The sequence below is a fragment of the Pelobates fuscus genome, chromosome 1 (assembly GCF_036172605.1).
Source record: "Pelobates fuscus isolate aPelFus1 chromosome 1, aPelFus1.pri, whole genome shotgun sequence".
NCBI lineage: Eukaryota > Metazoa > Chordata > Amphibia > Anura > Pelobatidae > Pelobates > Pelobates fuscus.
The window spans coordinates 65,937,030-65,959,085 of NC_086317.1; the positions used below are offsets into that span (position 1 = coordinate 65,937,030).

Genomic DNA, 22,056 nt, shown 5'->3' on the forward strand with positions numbered 1-22,056 from the left:
CCCAGCACCTGTGCCCCCCTTCATCCATACCAGCCCTTGTGCTCCCTTTACCCATCCCAGTCCCTGTGCCCTTTTCACCCAGCCCCTGTGCCCCTTCACCCATTTCAGTGCCCCTTCACCCATCTCAGCTCCAGTGCCCCCCTTCATGCATCCCAGTACCTGTGCCGCTTCACCCATCCCATTACATGTGCCTCTTCACCCAGCCCAGTACCTGTGCCCCTTCACCCAGTCCAGTACCTGTCCCCTTCACCCAGCGCAGTACCTGTGCCCCTTCACCTAGCCCAGTACCTGTGCTCCCTTTACCTATCCCAGCCCCAGTACCCCTTCACCCATACCCCCCTCCTTTTCCTATCCCAGCACCTGTACCCCTTCACCCATCCCAGCCCCTGGGCCCCTTTACCCATCCCAGCCCCTGTGCCCCCTTCACCCATCCCAGCCCCTGTGCCCCCTTTATCGATCCCAGCCCCTGTACCCCTTTATCCATCCCAGCCCCTGTACCCACCTTTTCCTATCCCAGCCCCTGTGCCCCCTTTTCCTATCCCAGCCCCTGTGCCCCCTTTACCCATCCAAGCCCCTGTGCCCAATTTACCCATCCCAGGCCCTGTGCCCCCTTCACCCATAACACCATCCGTGCCCCCTTCACCCATCCCAGTCACTATGCCCCTTTATCCCTCTGAGCCCCCTTTCACAGTCCCTCTGCCCTCTTTATCCATCTGAGCCCCTATGCCCCTTCACCCACCACAGCCCCTATGCCCCTTTACCATCCCAGATCCCACTCCCCCTTCACCCACTACAGCCCTATCACTCTCATCCCTATCCTTCCCTGTACCTACCACAGCCTCTGTGCCTTCTTGTACACTCCTCAGCCTCTCTCTCGCCCTGTACCCACCTCACCCCTATGCCTTCCTGCACCCACTACAGTCCTCATCACTCTCATCCCTATCCCTCCCTGCACTCACTACAGCCCCTATCCCTCACTGACCCCACTGCAGCCGCTATCCCCCCACTGTCCGTATGCCCCCTGCACATACTATAGCCCATATCCCCCTACATGCACTGCAGTCACTATCCACACACATACTGCAGCCTCTGTATCTCCCCCACACAGTAGAGCCTCTAGTATCATACAAACATACACTACAGTCCCAGTATCCCCCAGCTGCCTATTATAGCCCCTATCCCACACACACACACACCAGCTCCTATCCACACACTCTCTGCAACACAACCAGCCCTCTCCACTAACATACGACACTGTATGCATGTAAGGAACCTCACTGTATGCACGTAATCCCACAAACAGCATTCCCACACATTCAATACAACATGCAGCCTCCCTACACATACATCACAAGAGGCATCCTCAGCATGGCAATACTGCATACAGCTTCCTTATACACACACACACATCACAAGAGGCATCCCCAGCATGGCAATACTGCATACAGCCTCCTTATACATACAAACGCAATTATTACAATTACTTATATAGCACCAACATATTCTGCGCAGCGCAGTACAATAGGTAAAACAAGTCAAACAATGAATTCTAATTCAACATGTTGACATACAGGAACACAAGCAGCATCCCACACATGCAACCACACAAGTAGCCTCCAAACACGTGTTTGGAGGCTGCTTGTATGGTTGAACATGTGGGAGATGCTGCTTGTGATGTCACCAACAAACACAGAGGAAGTGTTTAATTAAATTTGCTTTATGTCTTTATTTTAATGGGGGGGTGGGGGGCGGAGCGTAAGGTAAGCTATTAAGGGGTACTCCACTCAAAAACAATGTTTTATTTAAACACTGTTTTTGGTTGGATTAACCCTTTAAAGTATATCTGGCCCTGTTTGGGAGACGCCATGACTCACACAGCCATGCTGGGTAGCGCGCACATATCTGTATGACAACTGCACAAAGACCTTGCACCGGGAGGGGGGCCCTTGATCTCCTATTGACCGAGGGCCCTATAAGTTGTCAGTCCGCCCCTGGTATAAACAGCGTACACTGGTATACTCCCTACTTATGGGATATGTTAGGGAGTGTTGTAAGTAGATATCTCGTCAGATGGGGACCAAATGTAACATAAAAAAACAATAATAGTGCTCACTGTGATAAAACCAGGAGAGCGTATAAAAATACCAAATGGTTACTCACATTTGATTTGGCAGACGCACTGCTCAATGATAGGGCATAAGTGGTATAATCCCACCAAGGATGCTTTGGAGTAGTACCTCTGGAACAAGTAAAACTCAGATGCCAGGTAGTAAAACAATAAAAAAAAATTAAATGGTAAGAGAGATTAAATGGTTAACTCACACTACGAATGTGGCCAAAATACCTATTAAAATACAGTTAGTTAAAATTTCCACAACGCGTTTCTCCCTTAGGCCTTTCTCAAGCTATTTGGTCCCCTGTCTATCAACACGATTTCTGGCTCCCAGGTGTCTTTTTTTACAGGTAACGAGCTGAAATTAGGAGCACTCTCTTAAAGGGAGTGCTCCTAATCTCATCCCGTTACCTGTATAAAAAACACCCGTCTACAGAAGCAATCAATCGTTCAGATTCCAAACTCTCCACCAAGACCAAAGAGCTGTCCTGTCAGGATCGGGACAGGGATCCAACACGCAGAGTGCAAACAGTAGAAAGGTACGTATACCGGACCTTAGAATGGCCGGACTAACGTACAGAGAGTAATAGAGAATGGTCAGAGACAAGCCGAGGTCGAGGGAACGAGAAGACAGGGAGCGAGAGACAAGCCGGGTCAAAGGGATAACAGAGATAAGCAGAGTAGTACAACAAGCTGGGTCAGAACCAAAGAGAATACTAGAATACAGGAGCACTGAGTGACTAGACAAGCTAGAACCACGACAGGGCAATGAGCTGATGAGAGAAGCAAGCTTAAATACCCTGACTCCGGAGAGTAGACACGCCTCCGACGAGTCCTGATTTGATATCGGACAATTGAGTGACAGGTCACTCGGGATTGGCGTCATGACGTCACGTACCGAGCGTCATGTTAGAAAAGGAAGCGGATCCCTCGCGGCCAGCGTTTGAGTGACTGGATGGACCGCGAGGAACGGAGGAAACGGCTCGTCTAGACGGATAAACGACTAAGTCTCTACCTCTCTCAGAGGTAGAGACTTCAGGTACCCTGACAGTACCCCCCCTCTCAGATACGCCCACCGGGCGGAAGGAACCGGGACGAGATGGGAAGCGGGAGTGAAACGCCCTGCGGAGGCGAGGAGCATGAACATCCTCCTGAGGTACCCAACTCCTCTCCTCAGGACCATATCCCTTCCAGTTGACTAGATATTGTAGCTTCCCCCGGGAGACTCGGGAATCGATAATGGAGTTGACCTCGTATTCCTCCTGACCCTCCACCTGAACTGAACGAGGTGAGGAAACCGTAGAGGAAAATCTGTTGCAAATTAGCGGTTTCAGCAAAGACACATGAAAGGAGTTGGGGATGCGTAAGGCAGATGGCAGAGCTAGGCGATACGCAACCGGGTTGATACGAGTCAGAACCCTGTAAGGACCTATGTAACGAGGAGCAAACTTCATAGAGGGAACTTTTAAACGAATGTTCTTAGTACTCAACCATACTCTATCCCCAGGGACAAAAACTGGAGCCGCCCTTCTGTGCTTATCAGCGTGTTTTTTGAACAACATAGAATTATGCAGGAGAATTTGACGAGTCTGATCCCACAACTTCTTCAGATTGGTGACATGATCATCAACCGACGGTACTCCTTGGGAAGAAGAGACCGAAGGAAAAATGGAAGGATGAAAGCCATAGTTCATGAAGAAGGGGCTAGAACGAGTAGAATCACAAACGAGATTATTGTGTGCGAACTCCGCCCAAGGAATCAAACCGACCCAATCGTCCTGGTGTTCGGAAACAAAGCAGCGCAGATATTGTTCAATCTTTTGATTGGTACGTTCAGCAGCTCCATTAGACTGGGGGTGATAGGCAGAGGAAAAGTTCAATTTGATGCCTAATTGAGAACAGAAGGATCTCCAGAATCGTGAGACAAATTGAGAACCTCTATCAGAAACAATTTCAGAAGGTATCCCATGTAAGCGAAAAACCTCTCTCGCGAAAATCTCCGCCAATTCAGGAGAAGTCGGAAGTTTAGGTAACGGCACAAAATGAGCCATCTTAGTGAATCTATCAACCACCGTGAGAATAACAGTCTGTCTCTTGGAAGCAGGTAAATCCACAATAAAATCCATGGCCAAACAGGACCATGGTTTCTCTGGAATGTCCAAGGGGTGTAATAGACCACATGGAGATGTATGAGGCTGTTTAGTCTTGGTACAAATCTCACAAGATCCGATGAACTCCTTAATATCCTTTCGTAAGGAAGGCCACCAGAAATCCTTGGAGATCAGGGAATATGTCTTGCGAATGCCAGGATGACCAGCCACCTTACTTTCGTGGAAACACTGTAAGAGCTCCAGTTGGAGTTCAGGAGGAACAAAGTTTCTTCCTTCAGGAGTCTGTCCAGGTGCCAGATGTTGTGACTTCATGATCTGGGCAAGCAACGGAGAATGGATTTTGAGACTTGTGTTAGCAATAATATTGCATTTAGGTACAATAGAGGACAGAACCGGTTCAGATGAAGCAGAAGGTTCATATTGGCGAGATAGGGCATCGGCTTTAGAATTCTTCGAACCAGGCCTATAAGTGAGAACGTAATTGAAATGGGTGAGGAATAACGACCAACGAGCTTGCCTGGAAGACAATCGCTTGGCCTCTCCAATATAGGACAAGTTCTTGTGGTCCGTTAAAATAGTAACAGGATGTAATGTCCCTTCCAATAAATGTCTCCATTCTTTTAAAGCCTTGATAACAGCTAGTAGTTCTCTGTCACCAATGTCATATCTGCTCTCAGCACCAGATAATTTTTTAGAAAAAAATCCACATGGATGTAACGGTTTATCCACACCTAACCTTTGAGATAGGATAGCACCTATACCAGTCTCTGAGGCGTCTACCTCAAGTAGGAAAGGTAGAGTAGTATCAGGGTGAACTAAAATTGGAGCGGAAGCAAAAAGCTCCTTGAGAGTTTTGAAAGCAAGGAGAGCTTCCGTAGACCAATTCTTAGTATCAGCCCCCTGTTTGGTCATATTGGTGATAGGCGCAATAATAGAAGAATATCCCTTAATAAAGCGCCTATAATAATTGGAGAATCCAATAAATCTCTGAACGGCCTTGAGACCCTTGGGTAAAGGCCAATCTAGAATGGACTGGAGTTTATCCGGGTCCATCTTAAATCCCTCCCCAGAGATCACATAACCAAGGAAGTTTACTTGGGATTGATCGAAGCTACATTTCTCCAATTTGCAGTACAGGCCATGTTGAAGAAGTTTGTGCAAAACCCTTCTGACTTGTTTGTGGTGAGTCTCAATCTCTCTAGAATGTATGAATATATCATCCAGGTATACAATAACACAATCATGCTGAAATTCCCTAAGAACCTCATTTATCAGATCCTGGAATACAGCCGGTGCATTACATAACCCAAAAGGCATTACTGTATATTCATAGTGACCATATCGAGTATTGAACGCCGTCATCCACTCGTGTCCCTGCTGGATTCTCACCAAGTTATATGCCCCTCTGAGATCTAACTTGGTGAAAATTTTAGAACCCTTTAAACGATCAAAGAGTTCGGTAATCAAAGGAATGGGATAAGCATTCCTAATGGTTATCTTGTTCAAACCTCGATAATCAATACAAGGTCTTAGTGTACCATCCTTCTTTTTAACAAAAAAAAATCCAGCCCCGGCAGGAGAGGAGGATCTCCTAATGAATCCCTTGTCTAAATTCTCGTGAATATACTCCTCTAGAACTGAGTTCTCTTTAGTAGATAACGGATATACATGACCCCTGGGAGGCATGGTACCAGGGAGTAGGTTAATCTTGCAATCAAAGGACCTGTGTGGAGGTAAGGTATCGGCTCTCTTTTTATCAAATACTGCCTTTAAATCCAGGTACTGAGGCGGTATTTGTGTCTCTGTAGGGTTGGAGGAATTAGCCGAGGTGTTAGCTAGGCAAAGAGGCGAGACCCTCCGCAAACATTTCTCTTGACAATTCTGACCCCATGAGACTATCTCCCCTAACTCCCAATCAATGATAGGGTTATGTCTCTTTAACCAGGAGTACCCCAGGACTATGGGAATAGAAGGAGAGGAAATAATCAATAGAGATAGGTCTTCCTCATGTAAGATACCAACAGTTAAATTAACAGGTATGGTCTCACGGAAAATAACAGGCTCAAGTAAAGGTCTACCATCTATGGCCTCAACGGCCAGGGGTGTCTCCCTTAACTGGGATGGGATAGCATGCTTGGTAACAAACACTTGGTCGATAAAGCTCTCAGCAGCTCCAGAATCGATCAAAGCCATGGTTTTTAATACTCCCCTCTCCCAAGTCAAAGAAACGGGTAACAAAAGCCTGTGATCTTTATAATTGTGAATAGAGGACAAAATAGATACACCCAAGGCCTGTCCTCTAGAGAAACTTAGGTGCGAGCGTTTCCCGAACGATTAGGACAATTTAGGCGTAAGTGACCTCTGACTCCACAGTACATACATAAACCCTCCCTTCTCCTGTACTGTCTCTCCTCCTCTGTGAGGTGAGTATTACCTATCTGCATAGGCTCTGGAAAACGTAAGGTTTCGATCTCAGAATTTTGAAATGCAGGAGCTAGTTTAAAGGAGGGTCTACGGGTCCTATCTCGAGTGTTCTGCCTCTCTCTTAAGCGTTCATCAATGCGAGAGATAAAGGAAATTAAATCCTCCAAATTCTCAGGGAGCTCTCTAGAAGCGACCTCGTCAAGGATTACATCTGATAACCCATTCAAAAATACGTCTATATAAGCCTGTTCGTTCCACTTAACTTCTGCCGCCAAGGACCTGAACTCTAGTGCATAATCCACAAGTGTTCGATTCTCCTGTCTAAGGCGCAACAGTAATCTAGCTGCATTGACCTTTCTACCAGGAGGGTCAAAAGTTATTCTAAAAGCAGCTACAAAGGCATTATAATTATAGACTAACGGGTTATCATTCTCCCATAAAGGATTGGCCCATCTCAGAGCTTTCTCAATGAGTAACGTAATAATAAATCCAACCTTCGCTCTATCTGTAGGATAGGAGTGGGGTTGTAATTCGAAATGGATGCTGATCTGGTTCAAAAAGCCACGACACTTCTCAGGGGAACCGCCATAACGTACTGGTGGAGTAATACGGGAAGAAGCACCTACAGTGGCTACCTCTAGACCTGAACTTACAGGAGAAATCGAAGGAGTACGTGTCTCCTCTGGTGGACTACTAGCACGAGACAATAGCGCCTGTAGTGCTAGTGCCATCTGATCCATCCTGTGTTCCATGGCGTCAAACCTGGGATCGGAAGAACCAAGCTGACTGTTTGTACCTGCAGGATCCATTGGCCCTGTCGTAATGTCAGGATCGGGACAGGGATCCAACACGCAGAGTGCAAACAGTAGAAAGGTACGTATACCGGACCTTAGAATGGCCGGACTAACGTACAGAGAGTAATAGAGAATGGTCAGAGACAAGCCGAGGTCGAGGGAACGAGAAGACAGGTAAGCGAGAGACAAGCCAGGTCAAAGGGATAACAGAGATAAGCAGAGTAGTACAACAAGCCGGGTCAGAACCAAAGAGAATACTAGAATACAGGAGCACTGAGTGACTAGACAAGCTAGAACCACGACAGGGCAATGAGCTGATGAGAGAAGCAAGCTTAAATACCCTGACTCCGGAGAGTAGACACGCCTCCGACGAGTCCTGATTTGATATCGGACAATTGAGTGACAGGTCACTCGGGATTGGCGTCATGACGTCACGTACCGAGCGTCATGTTAGAAAAGGAAGCGGATCCCTCGCGGCCAGCGTTTGAGTGACTGGATGGACCGCGAGGAACGGAGGAAACGGCTCGTCTAGACGGATAAACGACTAAGTCTCTACCTCTCTCAGAGGTAGAGACTTCAGGTACCCTGACATGTCCAAAGATGTCAAGGACAATATTGTAGACCTACACAAGGCTAGCTTTCTTGTTCCAGTGTTCCTGTGTACCAGTCCTTGGCTAGTTCTTGACTATGGATTTGTCTTATCCTTGTTTCTGAGCTCTTGTTTTCCAGTGTACCAGGTTTGCTCCTTTGTTATTTGGGCTCTTTTTGGCCTGTACAAATTGTTAGCTTAGCACTGATACTTCCTCATTCTACCTAAACATTGAATCCGTCCATCCTAAGGTCCAGTAATATGCCTTCTATCTGTCCTGTTGTGGATTTTGTGGTTAGGTTGCAGTTCGTACCTTTCTGAGAGATCCTCAACAACCATAATAAGTGTTTATGGTGCCAGAAGTGCCCTGGTTTGCCAAATTGCAAGACGTCAAACCATTTTTTAATAATTTGAGTTCTTCAATTGTGTCTGCCTGACACCACTAACTACCTCCACTATCATCTGTCAAGAGCTGAAAGTTCCTCAGCAGGAACTTTCATTAGCGACTCATTGGCTGAGAACAATCAAGTGGCAATAGCCAGCTCCAGTGAGATTGCATTGGAGGTGTCAAGTAAAGACCAGTGGAAGTAGGTAAAAAATAAGTTTGCCTCCTTACAGTTGGCAGCACAAGAGCACTCCTGGCTCTATATCCAAAACAATGAACTGCTATGGTTATGGTTGCTGTGTGTTCCTATAAAAATCTATAAGTTGCTTCCTATTACATTTGTCACCTACCATTTCTGTTACAGAAATGAAACTACATTTTTGGATATTGCACAAATCCAAAATTTATAAAGCTAAGAATATGGTTAAATAATATGGATAAATGTTATTGGATACCACCGTAATCAAGATTGTGTGATTATATTCTGTCAGAAGAACTATTTAAGCCATGTACTTTTATGGACTTTTTTATAAAAATGTATCATTTCATTAAAACCAATAATATCATGAAATGGAATTTCAATAATATTCAACTGAAACACACAATCATACGAAACATCCATGAGGTGAACAATGAAAACATTTCTAATTTAATGTAATTAAATAAAAATCTTAGCATTAGTTATGGAACACATCATTTTGATCTGTCTAGCTGTTTGAAAACAAGGCGATGTCTATGGCTGTCAAAGCTGTTTGAAGACAAGCATCATTGGAATGTTACTTCAAATACTGTATTTTTCTGTGTATAAGACGCCCCCATGTATAAGACGACCCCTATTTTTGGAGCCCAAAATTAAGAAATACATATTTTAAACATCTATAGCACTGAGGTCTCCACCAGTCCCTGGCCCCCTCACACTCTGGTAGGCCACTCCCTGAGGTCCAGCCACATATAGACACTGGTTCCCTGGACTGCCGTCCTGCTGTTGGTGGCAAAGATGTGTTCTGCCGCGCGGTATCATATGGGGGAGATGTCCGGGCAAGGCCTCATCCTGCGGGGTCTATCTGTAGTCCGGCGCTGTGAGTTTTTGTTGTGGTCCACAGTGATGCGAGGAAGCATGCGGTTGCGCAAGATCTTCCAGACCCGAGCATACAGTCGATTTAATTCACGGAGAAGAACCTCCTCTGCTTCAAGCATGTCAGCAGGTCGCAGAGGTGTACAACACACCCTATGCCCACAGGAACCTGGCAGTAGAGAACCCAACAGTCAGCTGAGTGTTCTGTAAGTGAGTAGCCAAGTTTTGTGCCCAAATTGCGCTAAGTAATTACTTACTGTATTGGCTACTAGTTAGATTTTTAAAGGAGCTCCAGCCACATGCGACTAGCTTGGTTGGCTGTCAGGCCCTACGTCAGGCCCTGCGCTTTGTTTTTTTAACCCCTGCAGTGGCATTCCGTGCATAAGACAACCCAATTTTAGACTATTTTCTTTTCTTTTTTAAAACATTATTATACATGAAAAAATACGCTAGGTTTAATAAGAATATGAATGTGAGTGTTTAAAAATCTGAAGTCTTTCATTTCACTGAGGTTTTTTTTTTTTTGTTTGTTTTTTTTTAAAGCTACTAGATTCGTCCCTGAAATTCGAAGGACATTGTTAGCTTTGTTGCATTGTGTAGATGTTCTCAATGTGTTATATAAAATAATAATTGAAAACATATTTGTTTATTTTACATGGAGTGAGATTTATAATACTAGAATAATTTGTGCTCACCAAAAGATCATTTTTATTGATATGAAAAGCAATAACACAAATTAATACGATGTGCAATAAAACAAACCAAACAAGGGGGCGGGGCCGGGCTGCCGACCTGAACGGTCGCAGGAGAGACCAGCTCCTGCAAATCTCATAATAATAAGCCCGAAAACCGGGAATGTTGGCTACTTACCTGACCCACAACTGCGACCCTCGATGTATAAGGGCCACCGGAGCCGAGGAGAGGCTTACTCCTGGAGTTTAAGTCCCTCGGGGGAGAGATCTCTGCCGTACCAAGCGAGACTAGCCCGGCGGTGAGTGGACTGGACGGCCGCCGCTCCACTATCCTGCCCTACAAGGCCCAACGGAGGAGCTGCATCACTGCGGGCCCGGTCCCGATCCCCCCCCCTTTTGGACCGGGGGGGTTATCCCGGTCCTCATCCCGTAACGGCTCTCGGAGGCAACATTATACCACCACGTGAGCTCAAGGCCCAAAGCAAGATGGCCGCCAGACCTAGGCCCGCTCCTATGAAGGCCTGCTTACAGCCTACCCACGCGGCGGACCCGCTTGTTCCAGATCAAGCAACTGGGTGCACACAACTCTGGACAAAGCTGCACAAGGGCGAACGAGATCCTGTCCATCAGCGCCAACTCACCGGAGAATAAAGCCCAGTCGCCTGCACCTGTGGCTTCCTATGTTAGACAGACAGGAGAGCTACCAGCCGGACGGCAACACACCACAGAATGCTGACTGCCCCAACATCTGATATAACATCAAGGTACCCTCTCACTGGCACTTACCCCACAGAGCTTGCTAATTAGCACCGATATCCGGGACATTACTGCCCTTCAAAGGCACAGGCTGAGGGACACCTGGGATGTCCAAGTGTGCTGCTCCATGCTCGCTACCACGCTGAAGTACCCTGCCTCCCCATACTCCTAAGCAACACTAATTGGACTCTCACGCCTATCACACGGAGTCCTGCGGGGTGGAACCCCTCTCCAGACAACAGTCATGTAACACGTATTATGCTACTACCTGCATTTTGTTGTCTTCTCATGCGAAGTTCTGTTTAGCATGAACATTTTACTACAGCGTATCATACTAAGCCTGCTTGTTATACAAAAAAAAAATTGTGCAACACTCTTGTCATATCTTGTAATGCTCCTGTACCCTGTTATGTTTTATCTTAACCAATGGATATGTCTATGTAAGCCTATTTGTCAATATCTGCACAACAAAAATAAAGAATATAATAAAAAAAAAATAAAAAAAAACCAAACAAGTTTTTGGTATGTACTAGAACAATACCAACATGAACAATGTGACAATTTGATTCATCAAAATTCAGCAACTTGTGTTGTCACCCCGATTATTATTTCAGTGTTCCTCTAGGTAACATGTATAAGCAGTAAGCATTTTTTTTTAATTATGTTTTGCACTGTATGTATACTTTTGATATATTACTTGCATCTTATTTGTTTGTTACCGTTATATACCTGCATTGGTTGGAATTATACTCGCCTTGAGCCTAATATGGAAATATAACCTAGCAATAGCACACGTTTATTTCTAGCATAATTGCCCATAAGTCATTTTTACAGCTACAATTTGTCCACCTGTGTTTATAATTACCAGTGATTTATTTTTAAAGGGAAATAATGATAATAAAAAGGCTGTATCCACACAAAACAAAAGCATAATTATTTTATATCCATCAGTAGATATATAAAAACATTTGCTTTTTTAAACCTACTTTTCCGTATAAATCCTTCTGGCTGAGCAGTTCATTTATTGTTAATCCACATGGAATTATCACAACATGTAAAGTGGGGCGGAAATTCATTGGTTACCATAATCCTACCCACCTGTCTGCAATTATCGGCTGTGGGTGGTGTCAGGGGCCTATATTGGTTAAAGCCCTAAACGTGGATCGTTATAGTCCTAAATCTCTTTCGTGACAAATAATTCACCCACTCCTCCCCCAGCTGAAATTTTCGCTTACTAGATTTTCACACTGCTCCCTGCAACGAGATAACTAGTAATGAAGTTCTGGCAGCAGTAAATACCAATGTGATAGCAAAAAAAAAAAAGAACATGTGTCTTGGTTACACAGCAGCAGATACAGATGTAAAAAACCTGGTGGTGGTTCTTTCTTAGTTTGCAGTCAGATGTTTGCCATGTACAAGGTGAGCTGTTGGCCATATCTAGGAAAGTGGTTCTCCACATCAAGAGGTATGCGTACTGACCTATATAATCTGCGTGCAATGTTCCTGGCGTTCCACTGCTCCCAAACACAAGGTAGAAACATAAACACAACAACCGACATTGTTTAAGGAGAGACGTATTCCACCAGGCTGGATCTGGCAACGTGGGCTGTAGTTAATATTGGGGAGGTGAGTGGCTTTTGTATTGTACAGCGCCACGGAATACGATAGTGCTATATAAATAATTGTATTTGTATTAAGTTGGGATAAGGGTAGTGACTGTAGAGGATATTGGATAATGGTTGATGAAAGTGTTAATACATCATGCTATAAGGGCAAGTAAGAATTCATCTTCTGATGTACTAATATTTTGTACTACTTTGCTTTTCTCAAGGCTGTTGTTACTTCATTATAAACCATAACACATTCCTATCCTTTTGTCACTTGTCTATTTCTGAGGTTCTCTAAAGATCTCTGATCGAGAATTGTCCAGCTTTCTACTCTCCTGGAGGCCTTTGACCTAAGGATTAATGCAGTATAAGGGTTAACATGTTAACTTGTAGAATATGTTATTTTTCTATCCTGCTGGAAGACTTGCCTATGCCATGTTTCACTCGACATAATTCAACTTCAAGGCTAACCCAATTGAACGTTCGTTCTAACAGCACTTTTTGTATCTAACAATTTTGAGCACATGACAAAATATTGTAAATCCTTTGTTTCTGTGTGCATCCTTCCAAGGTTAAGACGCTTGTTTTCACATTCTGTTGCAATCCTATAGAAACAATATAATACATCATAAACACATAATAAACGGAAGTTGTTATTCAGCGCACACGTGTGTTTGTCTGAATTATTGCATCCCATGCTCCATGGTGTGACAATCGAATCTGAGTCAGGTTTTGGTTGCAGAAAAAAAAATATCTCTACGGGTCAAGAATAGAAGCCCCCAACAGTGGAAAATGTTAAGGAAATGTGGTGGCTTTGGGGTCTATTGGGGAAGAGATAGGCTCTGTGGAATTTTGAGCAATTGTAAAGGAAATTGGGAAATGGGTGGATGTGAGCCGTTTTGGGGAATGGTTGACTATGGGAAATATTTGTAGACATGGGATGGCTATAACAGGTATTGTAGAAGTAGGTCTGCGGCAGTATTACATATGCTAAAGCTGACCCTGCCTGCAATTGCCATCATACATCCAGGGAATACCATATTCTTAAAATGTTGCTTTGGCTGAAGTTCTAGGTCTTTTGGCAACCTAGGAGCCAAGTAGTAATCCATCAACAAGCCCCGCAACAATCCCATTTAATTTTACTCGGCCTATGCATTTCCAAGCCTAAATTAATCAACTTTTGAGATTTGGGGCAATTTAGGAAGGGGGAACAAATTTAGGCATTATAAGAACTTCATCTAGATGGCAGAGAGTTATGGTGCATTAACAACGTACCTATAAGGATTAAAGACTGAGTTGGAAAATTATTTCCAATTCTTTTTCTTTTTGTATATTTTTATTTTTTCCTCCCCACAACATATTATTTATTGGATACACTGCAACGTTCATACAATATATTAAAACATAATTATTACTGAAAGCTATTTCAAATCATCAATAGACAAAGGAGAAAAGAAAATACATGAAACGCCTATTTTTGATGATGACCTTGCAATGCTCACGTATGCCTTTCTCAGTATAGCGAGCAGAGCCTATCAGTCTTGGAAAGATCTGTTTATTTAAAGGGTGGAATTGTAGATAAGATATGACACAGACACAAGTAAAACAGATGCTGGATATACAGTAATTTAAAGAAAGATTATATAGTTATGTTGTATTTGGTGTGTCACACTAACAAATTCATGCTTTGCAGGTATGTTATCCATTACAGCCACTTATAATAATCTGATGTTTGTGCTCCAACTAAGGGGAGCATCTACTAAATGGTTAACTGCTGCAATTTGCATACTGAACTGGAATTATTAGGGCAAAACGCTGAAGATGGGAAAAAAATCTTCAATTCTGTCTTTGGCATGGTGTCTGATTTTTCAAATCTGGTTTAAAATTCACCAAAATTCACTGTATGCTAAATACAAAACAGCCAAGCCGCAAAAAAAAAAAAGAAATGGCTGATCAGGGCGTTAAACAGTCCAAGAACTCTCTGTTGTCTAAGAACCAGTGAGCAATGAGTTTGAATGGTTGCTGGGGAGTATACACTGTTGATGCTCATTCCTGCTAGTTTGAGGGACTTAAAAACCTTTAAATGTGTTCATCTCAACAGTCCAGAATCTGGCAGAAGACACCAAATTATATTCCCCTCGTTCACTTTCCTTGGTTTTCCTGTTTTCATGACCTCAACCTGTCCTACATTGATGATGTTTTTATCATCTAGCAAGGTAACATAGAGCCTTTTAATAATTTCATGATTCCAAGTGTGTGCATGGCAGGCCTTGGTGGCCAATCTCAGTCTGGGCTGCCTATGTGCAGTGCGTTATCAAAGAGCTCTCGTATAGCTTGAAGGCCCTGATTGATGCTTGTGCAGCACAAGCGTGTCTGATGAGATAATGTAGTTGAGGGCTGTAATGGCAATAGAATAATAAAGCAGACAAAATATTGTCACTTGAACTGAATTCTTGCTCATAAAATCCAATGGTCCAAAGCATCTTTGTTCCTTTTAATGCTGTGATATTACGTATGTGTTATTCCGAATACATCTCTGAATTTACACATGCTGTATCTTTCACAATATCATTTTGTGTGTTACTTGCAGTTATATGTTGCTTTCCAACGATCTCGTTCTCTGTACTGTAGATCTTCTCGAATGTTTTTGTTCTATTGCTCTGTGTCTGTTTAATGCATAGTCACTTCTCCCCCTGCTTTAGTCTCAAACCATCACACAAAGCTTGGAACACTGTCTGTTACATGACATCCTATGCTTCACACCTAGTTATTAAACATCGTTTATCTCTGGCTAACAGCTGTGCTGATGAATAAGTAAACTCCCTCCCAGTGCAGAGTCTGTATAAATCATCCCTGGGTCAGTGACATGTAGAGACCAGCTTCACTTGGACAAAGATGGGTAAGACATCACGTGTAACAGAATCTAAGAGAAGATAATGTCCTCTAATGTTAATCTCCAGTATTGTGATATTGGGATTAGGAAGACACTTTTCTGTGTAGCTTCTATTTAAAATGTATTCTATAAATAGGTGTTGTTGAGGGAGAGTTTTTGGGGTTGAAGCCCAAGATGTGAGGTTACGTTACCCCTGATCTCTACAGATAGCAATATGACACAGCAGACAAAAGTTTAGCAGCTAATACTCTCAGCAAATGGGCAGGCCCTGTTCTGCGATGCTTAACTTTGGAGAGCTAATAAAAGCTGCTGATTAGAAGATTGGTGCTTGGCTTGTGCCAGTTAATACAGTTTTAACACAATGTACAGTTGGGGGTTGCCAGGGCACTCCTAGAATCATAAACACTACAGCATTGAGTTGAAGTTTTGGTGCATGGAGTGTTTCTTTATTAAATCTAATCCCTGCTATCATTTCTTTCACAATACTAATGTGACTGTATGGTCAAAAAACAGCCCTCTACACATTTTTCGGCAACTACATCATGGTCATTTAGCTACTAGGTGTTGCAGGAGTATAGATGCTGTCTACAGACGTAGTTTGAAGGCACCATGTTGCTCCACCTTGATGAACAAAATTTCCCCTGAAATATTGGGCTAGATTTTCTTATCAGAGTAAGTGCCTACTAAATAGCTATTTTCCCATAGACTTCAACTGAGAAACTGATATTCAGCATGCTGAGAAAACGTTAAGCCCTTACTCTACTTGGAGAATCCAGACCCTGAAGTTTAATGTTCTGAAAGAAGTATCAGAACCCATTTTATTTGAGAGAATTCAATGTTTGCTCTGCTGCCTAATGCCACATCTCGTGGTTGTCACTCTGACTGCCACTATAGAGACTTCCAGAGTAAAGTCCTGCAAAGATTGCAGGACTAACATTCAGTGTCTCCACGTTCTACATGGAGAAGCGGAACGCTCCATGTAGAAGTGCATTGACTACTTCCAGGTGAAGAAGAGGCAGGGAGGTGCCTAAGGCAGACAGCAGATAAAAAGTCAAACCACTGTCAAACAGTTGGACTACTGTTTCAAGGGCACTCCTGCCACCATCATCTCTACAGCCTATCCCTTTAAGGATTTTATGATTTTCTTTAACTATCTGACAGTTGTTTACTAGATTGGAAATATTTGGGTATTCACTAGATGACTGCAAATTGTAGGTCAAACTTGTGATCGGGAAATGTAGCCAAGTGTGTTTCCAATGGCATTCATTTCCTATTCAATCCTTGGCAAATCCTGGTTTAGCAAATAGCCGTAAAATAGAATAGTATTCTAGTACATTAAATTTTTTATTTAATAGCAGTCAGTCAGATTCCTCTAAATATAAAGTGGTAATACTTGAATGGTCAAAGACTTTGATCCTAGTAGCGTTTACATTTTATGACTTAGTAGGGTTTGATGAAAACTAAGCTTTTTTAATTTCCCACAATTTCGTGTTCTTTGTAGGGGTCCAAGGAATGCATGGATCTCTTCTATGGTTGGTATTTGGAGGGACTTTAGCTCTTATATATGGAAATCAAAAATCTGTGGCTCTCAGTCTTCAAAATAATCACCTTCTTAATGGAATAAACAAAGATGAAATTTTGAATTACCAAAGTGGAAGAAATGGTGAGTACCAACTGCTAACCTAATTAGAGCTGGCAAACCACTTAAGCACAAAATCATTTTCTATTATTTTTAGAAAGTGGGGCAGATCAATAAGAAAGAACAAATGGCAGTTTCTTAGGACTATTCTTTATTTTTATCATATTCACTGGGGAAATGTCCTTAGAGATAAGCAAGCAATTTCCTATTTTATCCAGGATAACTGATAGTATGGACGCAAATAAACTTTGTAACACATACAAATCATTATTCAGAGTAAGTGAAATTGTATATGTAGTTCTGTTTGAAAATGGCATTATATGGTAAATATTTTAAATTGTATTGGTTTTAAAGCTCTGTATGTTCAGGAAAAAAATGATAATTTCTCCTGCATGCTTTGCTATTTTATTGCACCAGTTTATCTGTACATACACTTTTGAAGTTTATATTTGTATATACATTTTTTTGTTCTGTATTGCACCAGATTGATCTTATGCTATTTAATTGACCAATGGGACAATCTTTGTTATGGGGATCGTCACAGAACTCTTTAAAGATATAAGACAAAAACTGGTCACTCTACCTTAAGAGTTTCAATCTAACTATTGTCCTTTTTGCTGAACCTTCAACAAACTTAATCCCTATTATTATCTTGTGATGATCTTTTTTTTTTTAATTTTTAGATATTAACTATGTATCTTTAAAGCAGAACTTGATTTTAGATATTAACTATGTATCTTTAAAGCAGAACTTGATCCTTCGCTCTAGTAAATTTTATATCAGCATTTACGGACGCGAACAGAGCAGCAAAGGTAGTTAAAAATCTTATCTCTGCTGCACTTTGCCATTTTGGCAAGATTGCTGTCCCATGATGCGCTCGGTGTGAATGTGCATGCACGAGCAATTAGCAGATAAATGCCATTTGTGCACATACGCAACTGGCATTTTCTACAAAAGATCCGTATGGATGCACACTCTGTTTGTACGGCACTCCAATAATAACCTCATTTGTGTACTTTGCCTGGCTTTGCCCAGCAAAGTATCATGAATTATAACTTTTAGTTACCTATAAGGTTTTGCTAAAATTGTTTTATGCAGTCACTTGCAATTGGAACTTATGACTATCCTGGTCGAGTGTAGAGACTAAACAGGTACAATAAATGGTGTTATAGTTTTGTGCATCTTTATAACTAGGTTTCTTAGACATTAGTCTGATACTTACTTATTATTAGGAAGCATTCTTGATCCGCAACAACTGTCAAGCTAGGTTTTTCGGAGTGCTATCTTTTTGTCTTTTTTTTGGCTATCTTTAAAATCTTTATGTTTCATTCTTATAAATAGATTTTTTATATATATATATATATTTAAATCACAATGAAAGCTGGCTATTGACCTTTCCTAATTACGGATTTATTGCTATTTTAACTGTGGGGCTTATTTGTTTTTCTGATATACTGAATAATTATCAGACTATTACAAAGTGGCAAAATAATTTTTGTCTTGTGTATTTATTGCATACATTGAGAATATGCGAAAAAAGTAATCTATAAAATTCTCACGTCATAGTTTCACATACAGCATATTTGAAAAACAGTCGGTCATTTTTTGACAAATAGACCATATAGGAAATCATGTGGTAGGGATTATGCTAATGCAAAATATTTTTTTCTTCACAGTTCAAAATTATCCAACAAGTTGCAATGAAATAAAGAGCAGTCAAAATGGCCTATATGTGGTGGAACCAGTAGCAGGAAAGCAGCTAGTTGTACAGTGTGAGCTAAAATCATATGATGGGAGATGGACAGTAATACAGAAAAACAACCAAAAGAACCCAAGGCTATGGGAAGCTTACTGGGAAAGCTACAAAAAGGGATTTGGAGACCCAAGAGAAGACTTTTGGTTGGGCAATGAGAATATTCATTTGTTGACAAAGCAGCAGTTGCACCGTATCCAGTTCAGATTGCGCACATCAGCAGGAATAGTCTACACAGCCAACTATGACACTTTTTGGCTTGAAGCAGAAAGCAATTGTTACCGTATTCGGCTTGGCCAGTACTCAGGAAATGCTGGGGATGCTATGACTTCAGGGGAACCCAATGCAGGGCATGACAACATGAGATTTTCAACCAGTGATCGGGACAATGATTTATCAGGGACAAATTGTGCCTACCTTGGAGGGGGTGGTTGGTGGTATGACAATTGCAGATTTGCTAATCTTAATACAGGTAAAGGTATTTACTGGCACCAGTTGTGTCGTGGAGATTGCCAGTCAAGTGAAATTCTTATTCAGCCTGTACACATATGTGCTGAATATGGAGCAATGCTTGGCAGTGGATATGTGAGAGATGGAGGGGATGATGGAGTAGGTGATGGTGATGTTGCAGTATTTAGGGTAAAAAGAGGTAGTGGTAAAAAAGATAAGAAAGGGGGAAACAGTAAAGGGAAAGATAGCCATGGAAAAGATAGCCATGGGAAAGATAGCCATGGAAAAGGTAGCCATGGTAAAGATAGCCATGGGAAAGGTAGCCATGGAAAAGGTAGTCATGGGAGTGATAGTGATGGTGGAAGCAGCGATGGAGGAGGTAGCCATGGGGGAGGTAGCCATAGTGGAGGCAGTCATGGAGGAGGTAGTGATTCAAGAGATAGTGATGGAAGTAATAGTGATATCAGCCATGAAGGAGATAGTGACGAGGGAAATGGAGGAGGTGGTGATGGGGGAAATGGGGGAGGTGGTGATGGGGGAGGTGGTGATGGCGAGAACGGAGGAGGTGGCGATGAAGGAGGTGGTAATGGGGGAGATGGAGGAGGTGGTGATGGGGGAGGTGGAGGGGGTGGTAATGGTGGAGGTGGTGATGGAGGAGGTGGTGATGGGGGAGGTGGAGGGGGTGGTAATGGTGGAGGTGGTGATGGAGGAGGTGGTGATGGGGGAGGTGGAGGGGGTGGTAATGGTGGAGGTGGTGATGGAGGAGGTGGTGATGGGGGAGGTGGAGGGGGTGGTAATGGTGGAGGTGGTGATGGAGGAGGTGGTGATGGGGGAGGTGAAGGGGGTGGTAATGGTGGAGGTGGAGGTGGTGATGGAGGAGGTGGCAATGGGGGAGGTGGAGGAAGTGGTGGGGGAGGAGGGAATGTTGATCCAACACCTAATCCTTGTGGATGAACTGCCATCAAATCAATGTTTGTTGCATAATGTTCTACTATCAATTTATATTTGTATATTGTTTTATTATCAAAGTGTAATTGATAGTGCATGAAATACAAGTTTAAAATATTAAAATAATATAAGTAATAATATTACTTCAGCGTCACACATCCCACAGTCAAATGGATACATCTAAGTAATTAAAAACTTTTACAGTTATTTATACATGTTAGTCATCCCTAAAGATAATTTATTACAATACAGTGCAATAAGACATTGAAAATTACAAAGCACAGCAAAGTATCAGAGGTGAGGAAGAACAGGAATTACTGGTATATTTGTTAGAGCTATTGTATATGGCAATTAAATGATAATTGATATATAATAAAGGATCAAGAAAATCACGCCATTCAAAAATATTACAAAATTTAACATGAGGTTGATCTCCACATGTCCCACAATTGCCATGCATCCCAAAAAGTTTTGAAAGGGAGCAAATCGGTTTAAAAGCATTTTTCGGAATTGCGCTGTTTGTCAAGCTCTGAAAAGAATTCTGAAATCATCGGGGCTAAAGGAGACTTCCAAGAGCATGCAATTAGTTGATGAGCTGTTAAGATAACATGGAGTATTACCTTCTGTTTACTTTGAAGGATTCTACTAGGTAAGACAAACAAGAGGTATTAAATCATATATTCCCGTTGTTTTGGGGCAATCACGCATTGTAAGTGAGATTTCCAGTGTTGTGTGAACCCTGAAAAAAGCACGTAGTTTGATAGTATGGAGTAGCACATGGAGATCAGTTTACAAAGTGGAGGTATCTTCCTATTAACATACAGTTAATACTTTCCCAGACTGTAAGGTAAGCTGTGGAGCTGCTCTGTGGTATAGAATATTTATGAAATAAAATAAAAATTTAGACACCATAAATGGTAAGGAGATGAGGGGCTTTGCAAACGTTCTATAGCGCGAGCTTGAAAAACTGTCAGCTCCCAGCGTTTTGACAGGTGGCATCATTCTAACAGCGTCTAGAATATCAGACAATGAGATAGGTCGGAGTAAGGCATTTAAGTGATCAGGAGTGAGCTTTCGGTAATCTAATCCAGTCAAGATAGTCAGTAATGTCCTGTAAGGGCGGAATGTGAGCCCGAGCATCAGAGTGAAAGTTTAGAAGGAAGAATAGAAAGTTGCAATATGTTGGCTTATTGCTTGAGGGCCTATCTTTTTATCCCCATTTTCTCCTATTATATGTGCTGTTCGGAAGGTAACAAGTTTAGCTTTAAGTCTAGTAGCTAGGGTTCTAGTGGTTTTTCCATTAGTGTGATAAGAGTTAGCACAGAGGCCATGAAAAAAATAATTGATCTTAACAGAATTCAGCTCAGTAAGGGGCTGATACGGGGATTTTAGCTTAGTCGCTAGTTCAGGGGAGGGATTTGCTTTATTTAAAGAAGAAATCGAGGATGTCTGTTAATAGCACTCCAAAACAGATTTCTGATATTTCCTCTTAATATAGGAAGAGCGTCAAATAAACAATCCCCTAATCACTGCCTTTTGCTTCAGAGGTTCCCTGTCCAAAGTTGGAAGCAAAATAGTTTGGTAATGCTCTATCAATATCTGCAACAAAACTGTCATCCATAAGCAATGTTCAAACACCAGGTTCCCTTACCTCGATATTGGAAGGAGTCATGCAAATGTAAGAACACCAGGCTATGGTCGAACAAGTAAATGTCCCTGATAGTGCAAGCAGAAAGCTGCTGTAAGATTTGATCATCTAAAAAATATGTCTTAACCCAAGTATGTGTTGTGTACCGGAGAGTAAAAGGTATAGTTCCTCTCTGTGGG

At 42.4% G+C, this 22,056-nt stretch overlaps 1 protein-coding gene across 1 annotated transcript; it reads left to right on the plus strand.

The window, feature by feature from the left end:
• The first annotated feature begins 15,441 nt into the window (after positions 1–15,441).
• LOC134585882 (loricrin-like) lies at positions 15,442–20,235 on the plus strand. Its single transcript, XM_063441399.1, has 3 exons — positions 15,442–15,445; positions 16,941–17,102; positions 18,755–20,235. Exons 1-3 carry the CDS (start codon positions 15,442–15,444, stop codon positions 20,233–20,235), a joined length of 1,647 nt encoding a protein of 548 aa, XP_063297469.1.
• Positions 20,236–22,056: the final 1,821 nt, after the last annotated feature.